We start from the raw sequence: 26,924 nt of genomic DNA, 5'->3' as shown, positions 1-26,924 counted from the left end.
GATTACAGCATGGGAAGACTGACCAGGAAGAAGGCTGTGGATCCCAGGAAGAAGCCTTTCTTTGTTCTTGCTGCTGTCTTGCTGCTCAGCTCAGCATGTGCAGGTAAGGAGGGTACTAGTGGAGGCTCATGTGGCACCAGAGGCCGTGGGCAAGGAATTTGAAGATTTGACAGATGTAGATTCTGGCAGTGAATTCAACTGATGGTCCCTACACTACACAATCCAATGTGTATATCAGGTCCCTGCTAGAGCCAAGTGAGTTTTGGTAAGAAAAGTGACACATATTGGTTCCACCATGTGTCTGTGAGGCAGGTCCACCAACTTGGCTTTACAAAAGTAATTACAGCAACCCAGTGATCAATTAAGTTTACACTGCAAAATCTTTATTAGCAGTAGCTAAGTATGAGGTAGAAAGTGCTAGATGGAATGCTCAGTTTGGCAGGCTTAGTAAATTAGAAAACCGACTTCTGTCTTGAAAATGGAGCGTGTCTGATCTGGAAGAAGATATGGGACCCTATGGCTGGTTTAAAAAAAATCACTGAAAAACTGTTCTCTTATGCTAAAATCCCACGGAAGCTGCACTTCCTATAGTGTAACTCGCTGCTCCTTCCTTCGTTTGCTGCCAATTGCTGTTCATGGAAGGCACAGGACTATCCTTTCTAATCAGCCTTGCTCAATCATACCATTGATCACTTGCAGTCAGAAATGCAACCCCTGAGCCCAGTTCTCCTTTCCCCGTCCACACAGGCATGGGTAAGTCCCAATAGATTTCAGTGAGAGATTCTCATATCCTGCAGTGTGAGACTTGGGCCCTGAGTCTCTTGACTCTCAGCTCCTTGCAACATTCAACAATGGTCCCTCCAGGATGTTTTTGTAGTGTCCTCAGTTGGGATAGCATTTTGAAGCACTTGGAGGAGAGGAAGGTGATCAGGAACAGTCAACATGGATTCACCAAGGCAGAGGTGAAAGTAACTTAAAGGACTTACCGATACGCCAGAGTCCTGAGCGGGGAAGCGGCCTCAACTGAAAGAGGCATGGTCTTTCAAGATTTTAAGGCCCTGGGGCTTTAGCTGTGGCTGGGAGCCCCAGGGCCTTTAAATCACCCCAGAGCTACCAGCTGCAGAGGTAGCTGGGAGCCCCAGGGCTCAGATGTGAATTACAAGGCCTGGGGCTCCAGCCACTGCAGAGCTCCGGGCCCTTTAAATCCCCACCAGAGCCCGGCTGCCGGAGCTCTGGCGGGGATTTAAAGGGCCCGGGGATCCCCACAGCGGCAGGAGCACCGGGCCCTTTAAATCCCCTCCTGAGCCTGGCTGCCAGAGCTCTGGTGGCACTTTAAAGGGCCTGGGGCTCCCCGCAGTGGCTGGAGCCCTGTGTCCTTTAAATCACCACCGCGGAAGCCGGTTCAGACCAGCACGGCGTACTGGCTCTTGCTGGTACTCTGTACTGGACCATACCGGCCTACTTTCACCTCTGCACCAAGGGCAAGTCATGCCTGACCAACCTGATTGCTTTCTATGATGAGATAACTGGCTCTGTGGATATGGGGAAAGCGGTGAATGTGATATATCTTGACTTTAGCAAAGCTTTTGATATGGTCTCCCACAGTATTCTTGCCAGCAAATTAAAGAGATATGGATTGAATGAATGGACTATAAGGTGGATAGAAAGCTGGCTAGATCTTAGGGTTCAATGTGTAGTGATCAATGGCTCAATGTCTAGTTAGCAGCCGGTATCATGTGGAGTGCCTCAGGAGTCGGTCCTGGGACTGGTGGTTTTGTTCAACATATTTATTAATGATCTGGAGGATGTCGTGGATTGCACCCTCAGCAAGTTCGCAGATAATACTAAACTGGGGGGAGAGGTAGATACACTGGAGGATAGGGATAGGGTTCAGAGTGACCTAGACAAATTGGAGGTTTTGGCCAAAAGAAATCTGATGAGGTTCAACAAGGACAAGCATAGAGTCATGTACTTAGGAAGGAAGAATACTATGCACTGCTACAGGCTGGGAACCGACTGGCTAGGCAGCAGTTCTGCAGAAAAGGACCTGGGGATTACAGTGGATAAGAAGCTGGATATGAGTCAGCAGTGTGCCCTTGTTGCCAGGAAGGCTGTAGCAGGGCAGTAAACCTACTCCTGCCCTGACGGGCTGACAACAGCCCTGGGAGACGGCTATGGTAGGGTACCTGGGCTGATTGGGGGAACAGCCTCAGCTGAGGCCACACCCCAATCAGCCCACAGCTGGTAGGCTGGAGCTAAGACAGAGTCTCTCTCTATCTTGCTGAGAGAGGAGAGTCTGGCTGCTGGGAGCCGAGCAGGGTACCTGAGTGGAGCAGGGCTGGGGAAAGGCTAGAGGAGCTGGGGAGCTCCAGCCTTGAAATCCCCCAGGCTGCAGGCCTTGATAAAGGCTGGAAAGGTACTGGGGCTGCAGAGGGGCAGCCAAGGGTAGGCAGAGGCAGCAGGTCCAAACCCCTTTGCCTATGATGAATGGCTTGTACACTGCAGTCTGTCCCAGTGAATGGGGGCTATATGGTGCCTGGCAGTAGCCAAAGACTGAGGCGAGGTGGAGATAGGGGGTTGAGGTTTCCCCTGAGTGGGGAGACCCAGATTGTGGGTTGCTGCAGTGGGCATAACCCCTGGGTAAAGGGGCACTGGAGTCTGGGAGGGACACAGGGGCCAGCGGCAAATGGAATGTTGGCCAGCAGAGGGTGCTCCAAAGGCTGAAGAGCTAATTCCCAGGGTGACCAGTGGGAGGCGCTGTGCCAGTAAGTCGTCACACTGCTTCAAGGGCCAACGGCATATTGAGCTGTATTAGTAGGAGCATTGCCAGCCGATCGAGGGAAGTGATTATTCCCCTCTATTCGGCACTGGTGAGGCCACACCTGGAGTATTGGTTCCAGTTTTTATCCTCATATTACAGAAGGGATGGGGACAAACTGGAGAGAGTCCAGCAGAGGGCAGTGAAAATGATTAGGGGACTGGGGTACGTGACTGATGAGGAGAGGCTGAGGGAACTGGAGTTATTTAGTCTGCAGAAGAGAAGAGTGAGGTGGGATTTGATAGCAGCCTTCAACTACCTGAAGGGGGCTTCCAAAGAGAATGGAGCTCAGCTGTTCTCAGTAGTGGCAGATGACAGAACAAGGAGTAATGGTCTCAAGTTGCAGTGGGGGAGGTTTAGGTTAAATATTAGGGAAAAACTTTTTCACTAGGAAGGTGGTGAGGCACTGGAATGGGTTACCTAGGAAGATTTTTAAGGCCCGGCTTGACAAAGCCCTCGCTGGGATGATTTAGACTCATAGACTCATAGACTCATAGGTCAGAAGGGACCAATCTGATCATCTAGTCTGACCTCCTGCACAAGGCAGGCCACAGAACCCCACCCATCCAATTTTATAACAACCCCTATCCCAGGACCGAGTTATTGAAAACCTCAAAAATGGTTTGAAGACCTCAAGCTGCAGGGAAACCACCAGCAAGCGACCCGTGCCCCACGCTGCAAGGGAAGGCGAAAAACCTCCAGGGCACCTGCCAATCCGCCCTGGAGGAAAATTCCTTCCCGACCCCAAATATGGCGATCAGCTAAACCCTGAGCATGTGGGCAAGAGTCACCAGCCAGCACCCAAGAAGGAATTCTCTGCGAGTCGATGCTGGCCCTGCTTTGAGCAGGATATTGGACTAGATGACGTCCTGAGGTCTCTTCCAACCCTAATATTCTATGATTCTGATGATATGATAATGATTTGTAAGGGGATTTCTTGTTTCTGTTTTAAACATGGCTTCAAGGTTGTTTAGAGAAGGAACAAACGTTTAGGGTGCAGTGGAGAGAGAATGAGCATGAAGAAGAGTCAAGCTTTTCAGCGGGGTTGCTGTGACTTTCCTCTGGTGTTATCTGGACCGTTGATCTTCTAGGTCACACCAATCCTCAACTCTGGGAGCCAGCCTTACCCTGCTCTGCTGAGAGAACCCCCACTCCCGGGCTGCTCACGCACAGCCTTTGGCATGTAAGCCACTCCTAGCTACATGAGTGAGCACTTATGGCCAGCTGCTGCTTGGATTGTGCAACCTAATGACACCAGCCAATATCTCTGGCCCCACACACAACCCTAGAAACCTCTGTCTTGCAGTGTCCAATTATGCCCGCTGGACGCTGCAAACTTATATGAGTTCATCAGTTTAACAAATAAATTGCTATGTACCAGGCTTGTTATCCCAAGGGGAGTCTCTAACACACTTCAAACCAAATGCACTGCTTCAGGCAGAATAAACGAACCGATTTATTAACTATGAAAGATAGATTTTAAGTGATTATAAATCAAAGCGTAACAAGTCAGATTTGGTCAAATGAAATGCAAAACACATTCTAAACTGATCTTAACATTTTCAATGCCCTTACAAACTTAGATGCTTCTCACCACAGGCTGGTTGCCCTTCAGCCAGGCTCTCCCCTTTGATCAGCGCTTTAATCGTTTGGTGGGTGTCTGTAGACAGAGGTGGAAGAGAGAGAGCATGGCAAACATCTCTCCCTTTTATCATGTTCTTTCTTCCCTCTTGGTCTTGACCCCACCCCCTTCAGAGTCAGGTGAGCATTACCTCATCATAGTCCCAAACTGACCAAAGGAAGTGGGGGGTGACTCATGTGAGAGTCCAACAGATCCTCTGTTGCTGCCTAGGCCAGTGTACATAGTTTCTGTGAGGCTGGGCTGGGTTTGTCCCATACATGGCCTGATGAGGTGTGAACTGCCCCACTGGAGAGTTTTGCCTGGGCTTGTTTTAAGCCATGAGGACATTCTCAGCCTCATAACTGTATACATGAAATTACAACCTATAACATTACTACAACCACAATGCTCAGTGCATCATGAGCCTTCTGAAGACACCCGACATAACAAACTTTGCATTGAATACCACACAATCATATTATAAGGATGAACATGGGGGTGCAGGGTGTTCCCCCGAGGTACAGAGCGTCACAGTTGCATCAAGGATGAATATGATCTAAAAGGCACATTTTCAAATTGTTACCTATGTCATTTCTGCACAATATATGCATGCATGTAAAAGTGTCACTGAGCATATAAAAATATAGCATTTCTGTAGTGTTCTCCATGCAAAGATTTTAAAGCACTTTACAAATGACAATACATTTAACTTCACTATATACCTGGCAGATTGCTTACTATGGCAACGGACTAAACAAAACACTAAGGGCTTGTTTACATGGTGAAATTTACCAGCCTAACTACACCAGCATAATTATGCCACTCTAGTTAGACCAATATAACAGCCTATGTTGACAGGGAGTTTATACTACTTTCAGAATGATGAATGCAGCACACAGAATAAACAACCATTTGGGGCACTGTGGCAGATGTGTTGTCGTGCAGGTGGGGGCTGGGAGCTCTGCCTTAAGAGACTAAAGAGGCACCTTAGTTTGCTCTTGAGTGATCCTCTCTGGCTGGTGCTCACTGAGTTGCTGATAGGATCTGGAGATCCTCTAGCCATCTCTAGATCTCCAGTGACTAAGAGAGAGTAGCCAGGTATGCTGGAGGGTGGAAGTGGAAAAACACATGCAAGAATTACACAGACCAGAGTGGGCATGTGCTTCACAGAGGTATGTCAACAGTCTGGGCCTTTCTGAAGCCAGTCAGAACTTCATGGGGTCACATGTTGTACAAACACGGAGCAAAAGACTGTCTCTGCCCCCAAAACGTCACAATCTGAATAGTTACGACTCTAGCTGACCTATCTGCTGGGGTTTCCAAGCCTAAGAATCACTGTTACTCCTCCCAGCCTCAGCATATAAGAGCTTTACTGCGGCTGAGCTGCATGTGTTAGTTCCCTGCCACACCAACTTATCTGCCTTGCAGCAAATTCTTTATTACTCTGCCAGTCCAAACCTTGCCTAGCAGGTAACAATCAGTGAACCCCAATTCCCGAGTTCCCCAGAGACATCTATCTGCAGTTCTCAGCCCCTATGGCTGTAGCACTCACGGAACTTTATATAGTTCACTGCTCCTTGAAAGAGACAGTATACAGAAGCTTATTAATTTAACTGGTGTTGACAAACCCTCCACTTCAACTAAAGCACGAAGATGGTTTATAGTTAAAAAAAAAAAGGGGGGGTATGTTTATTAATAAAAGGGTATTGGGTTAAGTGATACCAAGTATAAGGAATAAAGCTAGAAATGGTTACAAACAAAAAAAAATAAGAATACACTTCTAAGACTTCAATCTAACTTAACAAACTAGAGTTCTTTGTTCAAAGAAGTTTTTCTCACCCATCTTTCTTCCAGTCTGACTTACCAGTTTTTTTAGCCAGGGTCCTTCTCAGATTTCAAAGTGCGTGGTTTCTTTGTCTCCTTAGGTGAAGGATAACTTAAATTAGTGGTTCTGTCCCCTTCTTGTCATAGTCCAGTAAACCTTTGAAATGTATTCTTGAAAAGGAAGTCCAGACGAAGTTTCTCTTTCCTGCTGAGGTGTAGACACCAGATTGTTTTCTCCCCCACTTGTCAGCTCTGTTTACCTTTTATGTAGATGTACCCTCATCAGGACCAGCTCCAGGGTTTTTTGCCACCCCAAGCGGAGAAAAAAAAGCAAAAAAAAAAAAAAAAAAAAAAAGCCGCGATCAGAGGCAGCTCCAGTGCGCCGCTTTCTTCTTCAGCAGCAATTTGGCGGCAGGTCCTTCCTTCTGAGAGGGACCAAGGGACCTGCCACCGAATTGCCGCTGAAGAGCCCGATGTGCCGCCCCTTCCCCTTGGCCGCCCCAAGCACATGCTTGCTCAGCTGGTGCCTGGAGCCGGCCCTGGCCTTCATTGTCTCTGCCTGGCTGGTCAGAAGAGCAAATACACACTCTTTTGTCTAGGGCAGACTGGACTACATATTGCTTGCACATTTTAAGAACATAATTCCAGCACATATTTATAATTCTCTGTACATCCCTGTGCATATACCACATGATGATTTTTGGGACCAGCAAGTTATCAGTTTGTATACGATAGATTATGACAACAGTATGTTAGGTGCCATGAGTAGGTCAGGGCTGATGAGTTGCTGACACACAGCAGTGAACCATCAATAGGCCTCAGTGCCACAAGAGTACTATCCTCATTTTACGTGGGAAAAGGAGGCACAGAAACATTAAGTGACCTTCTGAAGATCACACTGGAAGGCTGTGGTAGAGTGGAGAATTGTATCCCATGTCTCAGTGCAGTGCCCTAACTACAAGCCCATCATCCCCTTCCCCTCCATTTGCTCTTTCCCAGTGCACATACACAGACTAGGCATGCATGTTTTTGTTTCTTTCTCACTGCAGGGCAAGAGGCCTATGTCCCAGGGCAGCCCTGCTCTGACTTTCAGACTGCAAGCTTCTTACAGGGCACGAAACTTAAGGTCCAGTTTCTTCTGTTCACCTCCTCAAACCCCAGCTGTGGGCAGCTGATATCACTTGGCGATGACATCAAGAACTCCAACTTCAATACCAGCCTGGACACCAAGATAATAATCCATGGCTTCAGGTAAGCATAAACCAAGCTGGACACTTTCAGTCTCAGCTACCTCAGAGATCTCCTTCTCTCTCCTCATGTCATATCTCAGCTGCTATTATTTATTATTTGTATTACCATAGAACCTAGGAGCCTTGGTCATGGACCAGAATCCCCAGGCGGTAGGCACGGCACAAACCTAGAATGAAATGATATTCTTTTCCCCAAAGAGTTTATAATCCACAATCAGGCAAGGTGCTTAAATTGGAGGGGAAGATATTCCATGTCAAAAGACCTACATTTCAAAATGTCAGTGAAACATCTAGTCAACATTTCTAATTCCAACCAAAAAAAAGAAGAAAATGATAATTTTACTTTTTATGACATTAATTCACCCTCATCTTGAGATGAGTGGCAGAGCTGGTCAAAATATTTCAAATTTCAACATTTCAATTAAATTTTAAAATTTCAAATTTCCACAGGTTTAAAAAATCAGGGCTATCCTCCCACCCCCTCCCAAAATTCAGTCTTCTCCCCTGTTTTTTTACTGTTTTTCTTCATGAAGAGTCTTTGCTTTGGAGTTTTCTCCCTCTGTCCCCCCAGCCATTCAGTGCCTGGATTTCTTAACCTGCCAAACCTACCTTTCTTCTTCTCATCCTGGAGACAGGGAGTTTGAGCTGGGAGGTTTTAAAGCTGTGGCCATTTGGTGGGTTTCTTTTATTGTGGGAGCATCAGCCAGCCCATAGTTGATTTTAAATCATGTTAGTTTAATTTCTGGGGTGAGTGAGACATTATAAAATGAAATCAATAAATAAAATACGTGCAGAGGTAAATACATATCATTTTATGGAAGAGGAATTGTGACACAGAGAGGTTAAAGCCCAAATTTTTCAAGGTATTTAGGCATCACTGCACTCAATATTGTAATACCCAACTGATTTAGGAGGCTAAACCTCATTTTAAAAGGGATTTAGGCACTTGGAAGCCAAAATCAAATACCACGGACAATTGACAGGATTTTGGCTCTTGAGCGCCTAAATCCCTTTTAAGAATGGGATTTAGGCTTCTAAATCAATTTGGTGTTCCAGCGCTAAATGCCTTTAAAAATCTGGACCTATGCGATTTGCTCAAGATCTCTGGTAGCAGAGCTAGGACTAGAAGCTCCTGGTGCCTAGACGTCTACTTTGTTCACTAGACTATACTCTCTCTATGGAAGGAAATTTCTTCTTGACCTCAGCTGGTGATCAGCTTAAGCACTACAGCAAGACTGATGCCTCTGGCAATTTCACTCAAGCTGTTGTCACTGCAGGTGTTAGTTTGCATCATGTAAATGTTTGGTTTCTTTCTGACTCATAACGGGCAGGATGGCTATAGGTGAAAACAGCCTGTGAACTGCAGTGAAGGAAGACTGTTTGGGGCTATCTGAGAGTAGACAAAACTTTCACCTACCTTATGGCAGTCCCAGCAGGGAGATTTTGAGACACCACCCCAGAGGGGAAGTCTGCATATGTGCATGCCCCATTTTGGAAGGCATCTGACATATTTATTTCTGATGGCTCACCAGAGCACTGGGCACAAAGCCCTCCTGGATCAATGGACTCATGGGTGCATTATTCCGAGCTGCCAAGGTGAATGTGGTCGCAGTTGACTGGGTTTATGGAGCTACAAGAACCTACCCTGGTGCTGTGGAAAATGTCATGGAGCTGAGCATAGAGATCTCTCGTTTCATCAGCAAGTTGCTGGTAGGTGGAAATGAATGTCTGGGTGGGAGGAGCATGGTCAAGGGACAGAAACAGGTGCAAATGCAAATCAACCCAGACAGAAGCTTCCACTCTGACCTCTGCTGTTTATTCCATAATAAGCTCACTGCAGTGGCCAAGCAGATACCCAGGTACCCAGATCCTCTTCCTCCTGAGTATCACAGCCCAGCTGTGCACTGAGCTGTCATCTACTGCTCCAACCCTTCAATCCGTGGGTTTGTGTACTAAGGACACTGCCTTTCTCCACCTCTTGCCCCCTCTCATTCACCCTATTGTATAGATTGTCACACACTGGAGTGCCTAGCATTGTGTTTTACTATATTGCATTGTACCATACTGCATTGTCCTGTCTATATCACAGGACCCGCACAGTATTGTATCCTTATATATTGTAGGCACAGGCCTTGATATGCCATTGCTTTCCCCCTGCGTTATAGTTTACATCTGTGAAAAATGAGTCTCAAACACTATCAAAGCTGTGGTGGTAGGATAAATGTGTTGTGTCCTGTCCCATTATACTGTATTGCCTCAGAATGCGTTGCCCTGTATCTGTTGCATCCCATTATATTTAACTAGGGCTCATGGTATCATATCACATCATATTGACCCTTATTCAGAAAACACTGAAGTAAGTGCTTTAGTCCCATTCAAGTCAATAGAATCTAACCTATGCAACTAAAACCAATGGAACAAGAGAAAACAACATCAGCATGGGGTGGAGAGGTGACAAAGCCATGAGAGAGCCCTTGTCCTTCTTGTTCCTGCTGAAGGGACATCCAGGTGATGGGGCAGTGTCACCCAACTAGGAGGTTCTGAGGGAAGTGCTCCAGAGTGAAGATAGCCCAAAGGGAGGGAACTTGAAGGGGGCTGGAGGAGATGACCACTCTGACTTAGAGTGATCTTGTGTCCGTGATCAGTATGTCAGAAAGAACTAAGAAAGGATAATATCCACCACTCTTCATTTCTCTCTGGTTACCCACCCTATGCACTGAGAGAAGCTGTGCAATCAATGAGCAGTGCACAGGACAGGGGTCAGGAAACCAGGCTTTGCCACTGATCTGCTGTGTGACTGTGTAGATCACTTTTCCCTGTGCCTCTGTTTTCCTATTGTAAAATGGGGGTAAATAATAGACTCACCTCTGAAGAGTGCTTTGAGACCCTAGGGTGAAAAGTACTAACTATTATTACCAACTCCTCAGGCACTCGGAGTGTCAGGGACATCTATCCACCTCATTGGGGTGAGCCTTGGAGCACATGTTGCAGGTCTGGTGGGGCAGTTCCATGAAGGCCAGCTGGGAAGGATTACAGGTATTGTAACATTGGGTCCAAGATTCTCCCAATGGCCCTGAACTGTGAGGACAGAAAAAGCATGTCAAGGTTGATGGGAAGGAATTGATAATGGTCCTTTAGCTGAGAAGTCTTGGGCTCGTGGGTACTTCTGAGCTACAGAGCGCTTCAGGAATGTTTTTTCTTGGAATAATGGCCAGCAACCCTCTGATGAGCACAGGATTTCACTTGCAGGTCTCACTGTTCAGACTGTGAAGAGCCCGTAACATTTTCACACACAGTCAAATTATAAAATTCACACCACTTGCTGGGTGAGTGGAGACCAGTTGCCACTGCACCATCAATTAATGATGGAAAATCTAGACCCAATGAGAATCAAAGCATTAATACTTGAGAATAGTTTTGTATGTTCACACCAATACTAAAGAATTATGTGTGACTGAGAGCAATAGGAATGAATTATAAAGAGCTGACCTTTTCAGCTCAGAGCTTGTACCATCTTAGAGGAAAAATGTCCTGGCTGGGAAGTCTAATTGGACCTGGTTCTAGGGGAACCACAAAAAAGCTTGCATCAGATAGTCCTTGCTGGCCCCTCAGCGCAAAGATCACTCCTATGTTTCCAATACAAAAAGAACAAAAGACATGCTTTCAAGTGGATAGCTTTTATTTCCGATTAAGGAAGAACAACAACAAGCAGGAACAGCAGTACAGCTCCCAAGAGAGAGCACAGTGTGTGTGACTCACTCTGTAGAGCTGCCATGTTGAGCTAGCTCAGTCACAGGGCACACTTTACACTCAGAGGTGCATTACATACAGTCCGTCTAGCTACCTGCACCACAATCCTCTTCCTCTACATTTGAAAAATACGTGCATTATTATGATTAGTTTAGTCTGATGTTAGGTCTGTGTATATGTTATGGCCCAAGTTATTTAGCAGAAGGGGAAATTGGCACATTGCTCTTCCTCTGTTTCCTCGTAAGCATTTTGAGATTCACCTTCAACAGTAACATTATTATTTACATCCTCGCCAGGCGTATAAAAGTAGCATCATTTTCTTCCCCAGTAATTACATGCTCACCAACCTCACATTCAGGGCCTTCTGCCCTTTCTGAACCTTTAACTTGTAACAGTAGCTCAATATGTGTCTTCCTTCTTTCCCCTTTTACCTCTGCCAGGTAAATTACAGGCATCAATACCTTCTGGCAATTCCCTTTCCCCACTCTTTCCCACCCTGTGATTTCACAAGTGTACCAGAAATTATATCCAATTTCCTGTTCCCTTTTGCGGCCTGAAGACATTTGGATCAGCATCTGGATTTCTCGGTGCTAACCTAAACTTTTCCAACCCAAGGCTGGTTCCAGAGTCTGCACTGGCTCTCTTAGGGGGAAGAGGGTGGCAGTGTGTCTGCTGTTAAGACTTTAGTTCTATCTTGATACAGGGCTGGATCCTGCGGGGCCCAAGTACACAAAAGCCAGCCGTGAGGAGCGCCTGGATCCTGGAGATGCTCTCTTTGTGGAAGCCATTCACACCGATACAGACAGTAATCTGGTTTCTATTCTTTTCAGCCCACTGCTTCTCCCCACCCTGCGTTCATCATTAATGCCCGGGAACGTGGTTAGTGTATAGCTGTCAGTGTGGCCCAGTGGCTAGCTCCAAGGCCAGATTCACATATAGGCAAACCAGGCCCCCGCCTAGGGTCCATATTTTGGGGGAAGGGGCAGGAGGGAGGTGATTTTTTTTACCAATGCAAATTTGTGTACAAACTGAAAGAACTTCACTCACTTGAGTGAGTGGCATTGCAACCTGGTGCGCCGGGTTGCAGTGCCCCTCAAGTCTGGCCTGGCTGCCCCTCTGTCATGGTGAGCAGTGCCCCAAGCAGTGGCAAGACTAGCAGCCAGTCCAGGCAGATCTACGCCATGACCAGACCAGCTGAGGTGAGCGGATTATAGCGCTGTTTGTTATTAGAAGAGAGGGGCCTAGAAAGTGTATGTTTGCCTGGGACCCAGAGTTGGGTTAATCTGGCCCTCGGTGGCTCTTCCTTCTAGGTCAGAAGATAATAGGCTCAAGTCTCACATTAGGATGTTGATTTGTTTTGGTTAGATTTGCTTTCCAGAAGGCTTAACTCAAATGATAGTAAAAATAAATCTGGCCATGAGAGCTTTGTCTATACTAGAAGTCCCACCAACAATAGCACCCCTGAGAATTACATCGTAAATTTCCCCTGTGTAGACACAGACAATGTCAAAAAATTCTCAAATACTGCTCCTCCCTTTGTCTCTCTTCATCTCCAGCACCTGAAAGCAGCAGATCAATGAATGGGCAGGAATTCAGGTGGAGGAACACACAGAGAGAGCTTCTGCTGGGACCAGCTCAGCATAGCTCCTGGTTTTGCCAGGAGAAGATTGTTTCTGCTGAAACTAATCAGTCCAGCTCCTCCAAGATTGGGCAGGGGAGAAGGTTTCCTTTCAATTCCTGAACAACCTGAGACTCTGACAATATATTGCCATTATAGATTCTTTGGCAGCTTTTGCAAAGGTTGGGGTGCAAGATCCAGTGTCCTCACCTTATGTCATCTCTGGTCATTACATACTGCTCCCAAAATGCCCCTGGAGATTTCAATTCAATATTCTTCTTCACTTCCTGTCCTAAACTGTTATGCTGCGCTGATGGGCTCTGTTGAACATTTCCAGTGATTCCTGTGAAAATGTAAGGCCTCACTCCTCCTCCTTCCACTAACTTCAGGGGAGTTACTTCACATTTATTCTGGTGTAAGCAACAGCAGAATCAGACCCAGAGATAGTACAATTACTTATTAACCTTTGTAAAGCGCTTAGGGGTCAATTTAGATGAAAGATGTTATAGAATAATAATGCTTTGCCTTTCTGTAGCACCTTTCCTCTGAAGACCACAAAGCTCTCTATAGAGACTTATGAATTAATCTTCATAACTCCTGGGAGGGAAGTCAGTATTATTTCCATTTTACAGCAGGGGGAAACTGATGCCCAGAGACATTAAGTGATGTGTCCAAAAATACAGAGATCATCAGTGGCAGGGCCAGACATGGAATCTAGGCCTCCTGACTCCCACTCCTGTGCTCTAACCACTACATATCACTGCCTCTCACAGATAATTATGCAGGGCAAGAACATGGAAAAAGTCTTGCCCTTCATCACAGCCCAACATCTTCTCCTGCAGTGAAGTCACAATGGTGACTGATGACCTCACAGTCATTTCCTGGCAAACACACCATAAAGTCACAAAGCCAGGACTCTGACACCACTGGGGATCAGGCAGGGTAGCCCATAAGGGAGGGGGAAACAACTCCTAATTCAGTTGCACTGCAAATAGAGTAAAGGAAAAACAGCAAAAAGGTGACCAGAGAATCATTTCCCAAATTAAGATTTCTCCCATTCGATTTCCTTCAGTGTTAAAGTCCCATTAAAACAAAGGCCCAGGTGAACACTCTCCTCCATGCTTCAATACACAAGGATGGAGCAATCTGTACAGTGCAAACAGATGGCAAGACACCTGAAATCCTCCCTTAGACTGGTAAAGAAACCAGCATATTGTGTGTGGGCCTGGGGCCAGCTCAGATACTCTTAGGTACATTCTGTTCTTAGGACTTTGGAACATGGAAAATAGCAGCTTCCTCTAGAATGTTTCCCTAGAGAAGGAGGAGCAGGAATAATAGCTCAGGAGGGTTTTTCGCTCCTTGCAGATTTTGGTATCCGGATTCCTGTAGGCCATATTGATTACTTCATCAATGGAGGCAAAGACCAGCCTGGATGCCCCCGGTTCATCTCATTAGGTGAGAAGGATTCACGGCAAGTTGTCAAGGGACGTTCCCTTCATTCCAATCGGTCAGCCTGTGAAGCTGCTGCTTAACTAACAATTCCCACCTGAGCCAGGGCAGGGGTATGGCAGACACTGCAGCAGGACAGTCAATGTGTAAAGGCTAAGCCACAGCATGACGGTATCATACAAGATCAGCCCATCTTGCCCAAGTTGCCTCTCAGCATTCAGAGAAGAAGAATGCCCAGATAACACTACCTGTGATTATGCAACAACATAACAGCCGAAACACAAAGCACACTGAGGCCAGGTTTCCACTAGAAACTTTTGCCTGTACCCAGGGGGTGATTTTTTTAATAATATTTGTATACCAGCAAAAGCCCTAGTGTAAATGCAGTTCTACCCCCAAAAAAAGTCATTTTGCTAGTATCGCTTATTTCACTTGGGGAACCAGTGTAAGCTATAATGGCAGAAAACCTTTTCTTCTGGTATAAGCTTCATCTACACCGAGAGGGCTTGGCAGTGCAGCTTTGCTGGCAAACCTTTTCTAATGCGGATTAGGCCTTAGAATTTACTGTATATAGGGCTCTCCATCCGTAGGCCTCAGAGCGCTTTATAAAGAAGGACGAGTATCCGTAGCATCATTTTCTAGATTGGGAAACTGAAGCAAAGAGAGGCCGAGTGAATGGCTCACAGTCACACACTGAGTTAGAGGCAGAACTGGAAGCTAATACCTATGACTCCAGAATTGCAGCCTTTTGCTTAGTCCACAGCTGCCCTGGAAAGAATGAGTGGAGGGGATTTTGAATGAAAATTTCAAAAACATCTAAGTGACTTGACTTTCAGTGGGACTTGGATGCCTAAATTGCTTAGGCACTTTTGAAAATTGTACCTGATGTGTCCTTCACAGACAGAATAAAGTGCTTCTTAACTTGCACCCTAGCTATTACTGCGCTGGGCTCCTTAGAAATACATAGTGCATCCACATTGGATCAAGAGGTCAATCCCTTCCTGGTCACCGTACCTGTAGTCTTGCTTTTTCTTGCAGGGTATAACTATCTGATCTGTGATCACATGAGGGCAGTACATCTCTATGTCAGTGCCCTGGAGAATTCCTGTCCTATGATGGCGTTTCCATGCTCAAGTCATGAAAATTTCCTTGCTGGCCACTGCCTGGACTGTTGCAATCCTTTCCTGCTCTCCTGTCCCAGAATAGGTATGATACCAGCCTGGGAACTCCACTGTCCAAAGGGAGAGGAGAGTAGAAACCTGAGGGTCTTTGCTGCAGGGTGAGGCATTTAGATTGGATTTTTTTGAGCTTGGGACGGTCAGGAGCTACTCGGTTTCAGACCTGCCTAGGAAAGCATTCCAAGTGCATCTGTGGGATGAGATGTAAAACCAAGGTTCTGAACACCTGCGGCCACTGAACCCCCGATGGCACATTCCATAAAGGCAGGAAATGAATCTGAGCAAAGTCCCCAGATCTACTCCCCTGCCAAAGGTTAGATTTGTAGCTGACACCTCCCTCTGAACAGACTAAATCAAAATCCTGAATCCAAATTCCTCTGAATTTGGGGCAGGTTAGAAATCTGAGTTCAGATCTGGATCCAAAGTCTGTGGTTTGGGACCAACTCTAGTGTTAAACCTGGTCTCCTGGCCAAATTCCAATGTGAATAATTCAATTCCTGCTCAGGGCTTGTCTACACTAACAATTAGTTCACAGCAAGCTGGGGTGTAAATCTACCCTGTACTATCCTGCTGCACGCTAAGTATCTGTGTGGACCCTGCTGATGTGCATTAACTGCTCCTTAGCGCGCTCTGATGAATTGAGAGTAAATCAAAGTGCACAAATGAACCATTAGTGTATATCAGCAGGGTCCATATAGACACAGTGCACAGCAGGCTAGTGCAGGTAGATTTACACCCCAGCTTGCCACGTAATCAATGTTTGTGTGAATAAGCCCTTACATTCCCACCTGAAGTTTCAATAGGAGATGTTGTTCACTTACCTGCCTGACCAATGTGCACTTAAGTCAAAAAGTTTGGCTAGTTTAGAGAAGCAGCCAGAGTGTTTACCCTAAACTGAGCTGAACCTGAACGTCAACCCTTTTGAGATTCATCCATTGCTCCTACATCAGGATGCTGGTCAACGGTGGCTCTCTTCACCCCAGAGGTGGCTGCATTCCAGTACTGGTAGGACTCTCTCATGCTCCCCTGAGGCTGAGCTGTGCTGGGGATGGGAGGAGGTGCACAGCTGGAAAGCCACTGGCTGGAAGCATTTTGCTCCTGAAAGGTATGGTACCTTCTTTGGTGCTGGGGGAATGCATAATGGGAGTCACTAGCCCTCCCTCCAGCACAGCCAGCCTGTTTTCCCTAGGTACACATTGCACAAAGTGAGGGTGAAACCATACCACCCTGACTGGGAAGCCTTTTTACGCTCACTTGACAGATGCAAAGGATGGCACAGGCTGCAGGGCAGTGGGGAATCAGGCCTAGAGGCTACAATATTGTCATCATGGAGCATGCCTGGATGCCCAGGTGACTCTTCTTACTGCTGGCTGCCCTGGTGATCACAGCGGTGTAACACTGGGTGTGCTGGTGCAACCCTGCAGTGGAGAGCAGCTGGGATGCAGGCACTGTGGGCCTGTTCCTGATCTCACTGATGCTGGAGATAAGTAAAGACTATGTTGATCCACATCGAAATAGTGGGATAGGTGAGAAATGAATCAAGTGTTCCTGCCACCCGTTCCCTCCAGGCCTTTACCCCTCCGCCTTGGCTTCATTTCTTTCCCTAGGGCTGTTGGAGCGCGGTGGAGTCAGCGTGGCAAAGCTGCCCGAGGAAGTGAAAGTTTACTTGGTGACTGCCTCCTCAGCCCCGTACTGCAGTAAGTAGCAAAGAGAGAAGGAAGCCAGGCTGGTGGCATGAATGAACTATGGAGACTTTCCATTTATGTCAGTGCGCCTGAAGAGAGTCGCCGTCGTTGCCTGGAACATGTCGGTCCTTCCTCTGCTCCCAGTGGAAACTGTAGGTGCTTTGAGAAATGGATTCAGAGTGTATCTGGATTCATGGTAGCTTCTGTAAATCCCTCAATACCTGCTGCAGAAATGCTGTATTGTGCTGTGCCATGGTGCTCAGTGAGGGACAACAGACATTGTCGTGCCCCCCACACACGCTCCTCAGCAAATCTCACTATCCCTAGGCCTTCGTCTGCAGCTATACACTGGGGGAGCGGAGGAGGGGCTGCTTTCACCAGCCGCAGAAGAACATCACTGTTACAAATGCTGGGATAACCCAAGCCACTGTCCTCTTCTGAGTTATGGGCCAACTTCTCCGTCCAGTTCCATACCATTGACTCCTGGAGAGATACTCTATTTTCCACCGGTGCACCTGAGAGTAGAATCTGGCCCTAGAAGGCATTTGAGATCTGGCCCCAGGGCCGGCTCTAGCAATTTCGCCTCCCCAAGCACGGCGGCATGCTGCGGGGGGCGCTCTGCCGCTCGCTGGTCCCGCGGCTCCCGTGGACCTCCCGCAGGCGTTTCTGCGGATGGTCAGCTGGTCCCGCAGCTCTGGTGAACCTGCCACAGGCATTTCTGCAGAGGGTCCGATGGTCCTGCTGTTCCAGTGGAGCTGCCGCAGGCGTGTCCGCGGGAGGTCCACCAGAGCCATGGGACCAGCTGACCGTCCACAGAAACGCCTGCGGCAGCTCCACCAGAGCCGCCTGCTGCCCTCCCAGCAACCAGCAGAGCGCCCCCCGAGGCCTGCCGCCCCAAGCACGCGCTTGGCGCGCTGTGGCCTGGAGCCGGCCCTGTCTGGCCCTCAGCCCCATTTTATGCCACACTCCTGGAGACTATAGAGGATAAGAGGCCTGATTCTTCTCTCACTTCGACCAGTGTTACATCTGTGTGACTCCACTAGTCTCAGTGGAGTTCCTACTGATTTACACTAATACGAGAGGCAACATGTCTCCCGCCGACACCTTCATTTTCTCTCTGCCACCCTCCCCACTCTCTGGCTCTGTCTATGTCTGTCTGACTCTCACGCTCAGAAAATAACAGTGAGGAATGGAGTCCCAACAGTAAACAAGTATATGGCCAACTGAGCAGGCAGCCTGTTCCCTTTTTATGTCAAAGCTCTGCTTAATCTGCTCCATACGGTGCTGGAGAGGTCAGAACATGCAGGGGGTGAGGACAGACAGCCCTCCCATTGGTACAGGGCGAGGGTTAGTGCTGAAGGCATGGTCCAGCCAGGGACTTGTGCCCTCACTCTGTCGTGTGCTGTCTGTTGCCCAGTGTACCACAGCCTGGTGGAGTTTCACTTGCAGCAGAAGAGAAGCTTGGTCACCAACCTTGAGATCACCTTCCGCAGCAGCAACTCTACAGCCAGCATGAAGATCACCATGTGAGTGACAATGTGCACCTCTGACCTGTCTCTACTCCCGCTTCTTCCTTGTTGCAGGCACAAGGATGTCCTCCTAAGCCATGTACTTGCATAGCGGTAGCACAAGTGACCACATGCAATCTTCACAAGGTGTCCTAGCAATGTAACTGAGTAGTTGATAACCTAACTGCTGGCAAAGAGAGGGACATCCAGCAAATACCAACCTCCCTTCCAGGGTCTGGCCATACATACCTGACTAATCAGGCAGCTGTCCTGATGCCCCTGAGATGTGAGCTGAAAATGGCTATGGAGACATAAGCGTTTCTGTGCAGCAGGACAGTGGTTAACTGATCCATTGTAACTGCAGTTACTCAGCAATGAACCTGGAAGAGGAGAATCCACGGAGGCTGGGGACAGAGGCAGGTTTGGGACAGTAAGATCCACCTGGAACCTGCCATTTTCCCCAAAATTGTATCTGAATTAAAGGGCCAGATTCTTTGACCCCTCCCTGCCCTGTGTCCTAACTCCGCTGGGCTTTCCCCAGGAAAGGAGAGTGCCCATCAGGCACAGAGCCAGTCTTGCTGGCTTCTACAGCTCCTTTGTCCCTTCCCCTAACCTCCAGCAGGATGTGTGCTGGGGGCCAAGGCCAGAGCAGCACCGGAGTTAGATCCCAGATGGCCCTTTTCTGTTGAGCCGAGCAGCAACTCCACTCAGCACAAAGTCTGGTCCAGATCTTTGAAGTGTGCTGCCTCTATGCCTGGGACCAAGAGCAGCAGGGCTGAGATACTCAGGGAAGGGCTGTTTCCATGGGATTTCCAGCCTGGCCAGTAACAAGAAGCACCGTACATCTCCATTGATTTCCAGTCTAACATTGCAGACCAAAGAAGTTTAGATGAATTCAGATAAGCAGCCAACCTTCTAGAGCTTGAACAGATACAAATCAAACCTCTGAGTTACAGACAAGTGAAGCCCAGGAAAGTTTAAGGCCAGGTCTACATTTCCCAACAATGTGTGTGTGTAGGTGCTTGGATCTGGGCCCCGCTCTACTCTAAGCCTTGGTGGCTCAATCATGACTATTTGAGGCAAACAGCCATTCTGGTAATGTAAGGATGTCCACCAGGTGGCATGTGAGCTCAAGAAGGACAGGACATATGGAAATTGGTTGAGTTACAGATAGAGCCCTCTGAGGATACAAAATTTGTATCCATATCCAATCCCCAAACATGGTCTGCGGATATAAGATTTTCAGAGATTTGCAGGGCTCTAGTTACAGACATGCAATCTAAGGCCTTGTCTGTATTATACTGCTCTCTCTCTCTTTCTCTCTTTCACGCACACACACACACGCTTTTAATCCAGAATGAGTGGCTTTTTTTTTGGTTTTGCTTAAACCCCTTCTCCAAGCAACATAATCTCACCTGAAAAAAGACCCTCTCATACCATAATAAGAGTGTCTGCCTGGGGTGAGCTCTACCAGTATAACTATATCAGCTTAAATTCATATCTCAGGTTATACAGAAGAAGCTTCCCACACAGCTATGGCCTACACTTCCTACATAATCAGGCCAACAGTTTCAAACTTGGTTGCCTGCTTGCTTCCAAGTCCATATTTAGGCACTTAAATAGGTGACCAGACTTTCAAGTATGCTGAGCACTCAGCAGCTCCCAGGGACTTCAGTAGGATTTGTGGGTGCTCAGCACTTCTGAAAACATGTTGGGGTTGGGTTTTTTTGATGCCTACATATGGAGTTAGGACCCTAACTATAACCATCCAGCTTTGAAATGTTTGGCCATCATGTGCTCAGTCCTGCAGAGCCTCCACACACAGTGCTCCCATTAAAGTCAACCAGAGTTACACACACACAGGATTACTGGCGATAAAATTAACCAACCCTCTTTGAAATCCAGTGACTCTCTTCCCATTTGTTGGGGTGCATCCCACATGTTGAGTACATGCTGCAGAAAGAAGGATTTCCCTTGCTTTGTTTTACATTTTTCTTACCATTCATTTCTCTTATTTTATTTTCTGAGAACTGCAAACCAGACACAGTAAGCCAAATTCCTTCCCATATAACTCCACTAAAATTAATGCAATTACAGTAGGGATTAATAGGCGTCATTGTTCTTTATAAAACAGGCTTTTTCTTAGTGGATCTTATCAATACTCCTTACAGTCCTTTACCCTCTTGCTGGCAGTGGCCAGCACCTGACATTTCAAAGAAGGCAACATCCCCCACCCCACGCTTTGCCCACTTCATAATGTTCCTGGCCATCTGTGCAACGTTTAGTGCTGTATTTGTTGGAGTGTCAGGATAGGATTACAAGACAGAGGGACAGAGGAGTGAATATTTGCTGATCTGGGGGAGCTGCTTTAATCATGTGGTATTAGAAGAAAGATACACAGCCACACCACACATTCTCCAGCCTTTGAAGAGGAAGGGCATATAACACAGAGAGATCCCCCTGGAGGAGGAGAGGGGTCTATTGGGGCAGAGCCTCCCACCTCTCATGAAGTGTCAGATTGCCATAAAAGGATCTTTAGATCTCACCAAGTTCTATGCTGGTTCCTGTTAACAACCCCACCATCTCCAATGTTTCAGTAGACACCTGTGTCCCCATTCCCCTTTGCATGCTCACATGCTACTGAGAGATGGCCCCTTGTCCTCATTCACATCCCTCCCTCTTCCTTGCAGACCTAAGCAGCAGCAGCTGGGCAAAGGGGTGCTGGCTCACCCAGTCCCACTGTGCCAGATAAATGCGGTAACGCTGAAGTATCTCCCCAAGTCACAAATCTGGAAGAAGGACAAGGCCGTCATCGTTGGCAACTTCTGTACAACCGCACTGCCTGTCAGTAATCGGTAAGCAGGAGACATCCTTTGAGTTCACTCCAGCCACAGTGCCTTTTTGGCTGGCTCAGTGCTTCCGCTTCTCTCCCTGTGTGACAGCACAACTTCTCTTGGGGTCACGCAGAAGCTAAGCATGTTAGTTAGAGCTTCTCCCCTTTCTCTTCTCTGCCTGTTGCTGGGTACCACATACAGCAGAAATGAAGGAGATATTGAGGAAGGGCTGAGGTGCCACAAAGGCCTCTGTATTCACCCACCCCCCAACCCTTCCTTTGCATGCACACACACAGAGACAATTCAGGAAATGAATTACATGGGAGACACCCCTGATTTTAATGGATGAGCCCCACTGCTTCTTGTCTGTGCAGCACAGACTGTGCCAGAGACTGTGAACCATTAGAGCAAAGCAAATGTTTTGGGTTTGTTGTTTTTCTTACAAAGTATTTTGTCACCAAACAATGCATTTAGGCAGGTTCCAAAGTTATTTGCCAAATTTGGGTCATCAAATAGTTTTGGTTTGAAATAATATTTTTTTAGATTGTTTTATTTATTTATTTATTTATTTATTTATTTTTGAAAAAATGTGTTTTATTTTAAGCAGACTGGATTATTTTTCCTGGATTTTAAATTCAGCCTCTGAACCAAAAAATCCATTATTTGCTGAACTGTAGTTACCATCCAGCCCTACTTAGCATCTCCAGAACAGGACAAACCAAAAGCAAACCTGTCTAACCTGGATGAGGTTCTCACCTTAATGCAACATTCCCAACAACCAGTGTTATGTTCCCAGCATACACAAAGAGAGGTTAGATAAACACATAAATACTCTTAATGGAAGGTTGCAACATAACACTACTTTATTGCTTAGAATTCAGAACAATAACACACATGATCCCAAAAACAGAGAGAGACAAAGCAGGCTGCTCCCTAAGGCAGAGAGGCACATGTAACCCCACCTTTCTTTAAGCTGGCTCTTTCCAGTCTGACTGTTTGCATGCTTTGCTACAGAGCCCACTAGCCTACATGCAGGACCAGGAAACCTCCCTCACACTTAAAGTGAGAGCTTGCAATTCCAACACAGCCCTTGATATACCATAAGCAGACCCCTAGACTTCACCCCATAGTCATTAGGAGACATACTCCTCATTTTATGCCTAGAGAGCCCATCCGAAAGCTAGACAGAGCAGGGCCTTTGTACAGGTGCATAAGCAGAAGAGGACACAAGAAGCCTCCCCACTCTCAGACCCCTACGCATAGAGAAGATGTTACTGTTTCTCCAGAGTTCTTTTGAGGACTGTTCCTTTCCAGTGCCCCCTGGAGAGCAAAAGACCCACAAAGGTTCTAGGGAGATGGCAGAGTCATGACGTTATGTCCCCGACACGAGTTTGCAAGGACCAGCCGGATACACAGGGGAATACACGCTGCACCTTCCTAAAGGCTGGTGCAGCAGCTGTGATCCCGTGCATGCTGGAATTCTGGGAAGCATTGTGCTTCCCCTTCCACAGTGCCGGCTAGTCGGGGCTGTGCCTAAATGGTACAATCTGGCCCATCACCTCTGACTGTTTGGGTGCAATGGCAAAGCCAAATTTGAAGCATCAGCGTGTGATGCCAGTTCTATGTGTACTGATCTGGCACCCTGTGAAAGCCCATATTCCTCAACACATTGTCCTAGCAGAGAAACCCAAAATCTGAGACTCCTCTAACTAATGCAGCAGCAACCGTGAAAAGGTGGAGATCAGAGAGAGTCCCTCTGAGGCTAGTCCTTTGACACCAGCAGGTTCTCACCCTTGGTTGTTTTAAGATTTGCCTAACTCCAGTGTGCTTCTCTCACAGTGAGAAGATGTTTTGCCTGTCTCAGTATGTGTCCCTGACAGCGAGCAGGCCCTTTGAACATGACCTGGCAGTGGCCTGTGCATAGGAGAGTCCCCTGGAGCATGTAGCATGCACAGGCACAGTGCTGGGCTCCAAAATTTATTTCCTCCCTCTGGACGATACTTCCTCCAAAAAGGACAGAACCAGTTGGATTTTTCATCCACCCACCTTGAGGATAGAATGAATAACAGTTCTGGGAAGAGAAGTGCACTGCCGAAAGGAAAGACTATGGTCAAGTGGTCAGAGTGGCAGATTGGCAGTTAGGATTCATGGGCTCTATTCCCAGCTCTACAAATGCACCACTGTGAGACCTTGGACAAATCGCTTAATCTTGGCTTCTCCCTTTGTCAAAAGGGCTGATAATAATCATCTTTCAAGAGGATTGTGAGTGTCAGTTAATTCCTTAATGTTTCTAAAGTGCTTTGAGATCTTCACAATAAATGCCCCAGACATGCAAATATTATTGCTATTAGTGAACATGCAGCTGTGTGGCTTTGGTTTTGTAGGGGAAGGGGTCATTCCCCTAGCAACACACACACACAGACGTAAAAATAACTAGCCTGGGCCAAGGATGCCTACAGAGTCTGAGGCCCTCTTGATTTCATATGAGTGGTCCTGCAGTGTAATCAGCATTGATATGTTTTCTCTTATCATGAAAGACTCCAGCTGCTTTTCTGGCTATCTGATTGTCATTTTGTGATGGGTCTCTTTGGCAAAGTTGATGTGTCCTGTTCTTGGATACTCAGATTTATCAGAGCCAGGAATGTTCAAATATTAAAACAGACCATTTATTAGTAAGAAAAAAACCACACCAAAACCACTCTGAAAAATAAGGCTCAGCCCTAATTCAGGAACCCATCTACATTTAGATGCTCAATAGCCCTGGCAGTTGGAGATCAAGAGATACAGCCAGAGGAGTCAGTGACGAGCTCTGCTCCGAGGGCTGGACAATCTTTCTGTAACTTCTTCTGCAAGAGCTTTGCATCTAGCCTTGAGAGAGTGGCCCTGCGCCTGGACACTCAGGCCTTTCCTGGCAGTAGTCTCTCAGCCAGAGCTCATCAGTCTCTTTTAGGGCCAGTCCCTTTCCTCAGGGGTTTCCCAATCAAACATGTTTTAATAAATACCTAAGAACATCAGGGTTCTAACCCCTGAATTGGCCACCTCACCAGACAGACAGACTTGAGGTGGAGAAGCCCTTTCCTTGCATGAAAGAAAAAGAACACAGATGTCGAGAGAACAGCTGGCCAGCAGAAGCAAGCTGGGACAAGAGCAAAGGAGAGGCCTTCATCTGGAGCCAGGAGGCTTCCCCACCATGACAAGATTCAGAACCCTACAGATGGGTAATTGGATTGAGGAGAGAAGGGAGTGAAGAAAGAACCCTACAAAACTTGGGTCCTGCGCTCATCCCTTGGGACAGCACTTGCCCATCCAGTTTATAGGAGTCTATCCCTATCGGGCATGTTTTCTAATCCTTTAATCATTCGTGTGGCTCTTCCCTCTCCAGTTTATCAACATCCTTCTTGAATTGTGGACAGCGGAACAGGACACAGTATTCCAGCAGCAGTCTCACCAGAGCCAAATACAGAGATAAAATAATCTCTCTACTCCTACTCGAGATTCCTCTGTTTATGCCTCCCAGGATTGCATTAGCTCCTTTGGCCACAGTGTTGCATTGGGAACTCATATTCAGCATATTATCCACCACGACCCCCAAATCTTTTTCAGAGTTTCTGCTTCCCAGGATGGAACCCTCCCATCCTGTAAATATGGCTACATTTCTTTCTTAGATGGCTACATTTACATTTAGCCGTATTAAAATGCATATTGTTTGCATGCACCCAGTTTACCAAGCAATCCCGATTGCTCTGTATCAGTGAACTGTCCTCTTCATTATTTACCACCCTCCAATTTTTGTGTCAGCTGCAAACTTTATAAGTGATGATTTTATGTAAGAATCATGGGGGGGCACACCCTGGTGGGAAGTTCACAAGGGAGAGTGCACCTACCCCTCTGCTGGCTTCTCTGGGGGACTCAGCAGAGCCCCAGTCCTTTGAGGGCTTGATTTTTCTTCTAGCTTGGTGTGGTGGCAGGGGGTGCAGGGAGCCGCTCCCTTCCTGCCATGCATGCGTTCTGGGCTTCATGTATCAGTGCTTGTGACAGCAGTCATAGGCACCAACTCCGTGTGTGCTCAGGGGCTCAGGCACTCACAGAAAAAAATAGGGGGTGCTCAGCACATACCAGCCACAGCTGTTCGACAGGACCACCAATCAGCTGTTGGCAGCTGGCAGGAGGCACTTGGGGAGGGTGGAGAGCAGTGAGTGGCAGGCAGGCGGGCTGGGGGACCTCAGGGTAGGGGGCGGAGCAGAGGCGGGAAGAGGCAGACCAAGGCCAGGGCCTCCGGGGAAGGGGCAGAGTGGGGGCAGAGCCTCAGGACAGAGTGGGAGTGGAGCACTCACCGGGAAAAATAAAAGTCAGCACTGGTGACAGCAGTTGTCTTTTGCGTGGATACCTCAGAGTAGCAATATGTATTAACAGCTACCTCAGGTCTACCCGACAGCTCAGGGGGTGGTGGTTACCTTGCTGTGTTGTTTAATGGCACTGAATAGACTTCTACTTCTTTGCTAAGGGGAAGCCAACAGCTCTGCACTGGAGGATGACTGGATTAGAGAGAAGCAGACGCAGTGAATAGCTAGAGAGACGTCTGTCTGGGGCAACAAAGCAGCAGGGTGTGACAGAGGATGCTGGAATCTGATTCTCCTGTGGCAGAGTAACAAAGAGGAGGCAGTTTGTGCTGCGGGGGCTGGCACAGACCCGGTACTGGCTACTTGCGTCTGTGCTTCAATGACACTTATAGAGCTTTGCAAGAGCATGTCCTAGCCATGGCCCCGGCCCACACCAGAACACCTCTTGCACATGGGGCTGCTGTGGGAACAGCATGGAGCTGGTGGAACCACCTCTGTACCTGGGCATAGGGGGCCTTATGCCTGCCATGTGGCCCCTTGGCACCAAACTAAAGGAAGTAAAAAGGCCAGAAGGGGCCCCTAGTGACTATTATCACACCATGCAAGCCCCCAAGGATGAAACCACTGGGTGAGCTTGCAGTAGAAATATTGTCACTGCTATATTTGTGAGTTGCCTTCCATCTCCATATTGTTTTTAACTAAAATATTGCATCTTCCCTGCTTCCTTATCCTGATCTCCCAAATCCTTTTGTGAGAGCTGAGACCTGACTGTTCCTTCACTTCATTTTCATCTCAGTGGAGACACCCAGAGTCCACAAAAATCCAGTTCAGCTTCTTCTCCTTCCAAAGAGATGTACCCATAATCCTTCCAGAGGGACACAGAAATCCAGGTTAAGTCCTTCCCTTTACCAGGGCTAGACCCAGAATCCATCTCAAGAGAGCACAGAAATTCAATCCTGGTTCTTCTCATCCTCCTTATTCCAAGTGGATTGACCAAAAGACCCGGGGAATCTCTTCCCAACATCAGAAACTGGTACATAACCACAGCT

General features: G+C 47.4%; 1 protein-coding gene across 1 annotated transcript; it reads left to right on the top strand.

The window, feature by feature from the left end:
• Nucleotides 1-26,909, top strand: PLA1A (phospholipase A1 member A). The gene is made up of 11 exons (XM_050959814.1): nt 1-103; nt 7,313-7,514; nt 9,046-9,223; nt 10,441-10,549; nt 11,967-12,068; nt 14,247-14,336; nt 15,369-15,536; nt 17,116-17,205; nt 18,611-18,719; nt 21,392-21,556; nt 23,375-26,909. Exons 1-11 carry the CDS (start codon nt 10-12, stop codon nt 23,457-23,459), a joined length of 1,392 nt encoding a protein of 463 aa, XP_050815771.1. The 5' UTR covers nt 1-9; the 3' UTR covers nt 23,460-26,909.
• The last annotated feature ends 15 nt before the right edge of the window (nt 26,910-26,924 follow it).

Source organism: Gopherus flavomarginatus, chromosome 1 (assembly GCF_025201925.1).
Source record: "Gopherus flavomarginatus isolate rGopFla2 chromosome 1, rGopFla2.mat.asm, whole genome shotgun sequence".
NCBI classification, from domain to species: Eukaryota; Metazoa; Chordata; order Testudines; family Testudinidae; genus Gopherus; species Gopherus flavomarginatus.
The sequence above is the reverse complement of the archived record's forward strand: the minus strand, read 5'-3'. Positions and strand labels throughout refer to the sequence as shown.

Coding starts and splice junctions, on each gene's coding strand:
- PLA1A (XM_050959814.1), top strand. CDS start 10: ATGGGAAGACTGACCAGGAAGAAGGCTGTGGATCCCAGGAAGAAGCCT. Junction 14,337..15,368: donor CCCCCGGTTCATCTCATTAG/GTGAGAAGGATT, acceptor TTTTTCTTGCAG/GGTATAACTATCTGATCTGT. Junction 15,537..17,115: donor GCTCTCCTGTCCCAGAATAG/GTATGATACCAG, acceptor TTCTTTCCCTAG/GGCTGTTGGAGCGCGGTGGA.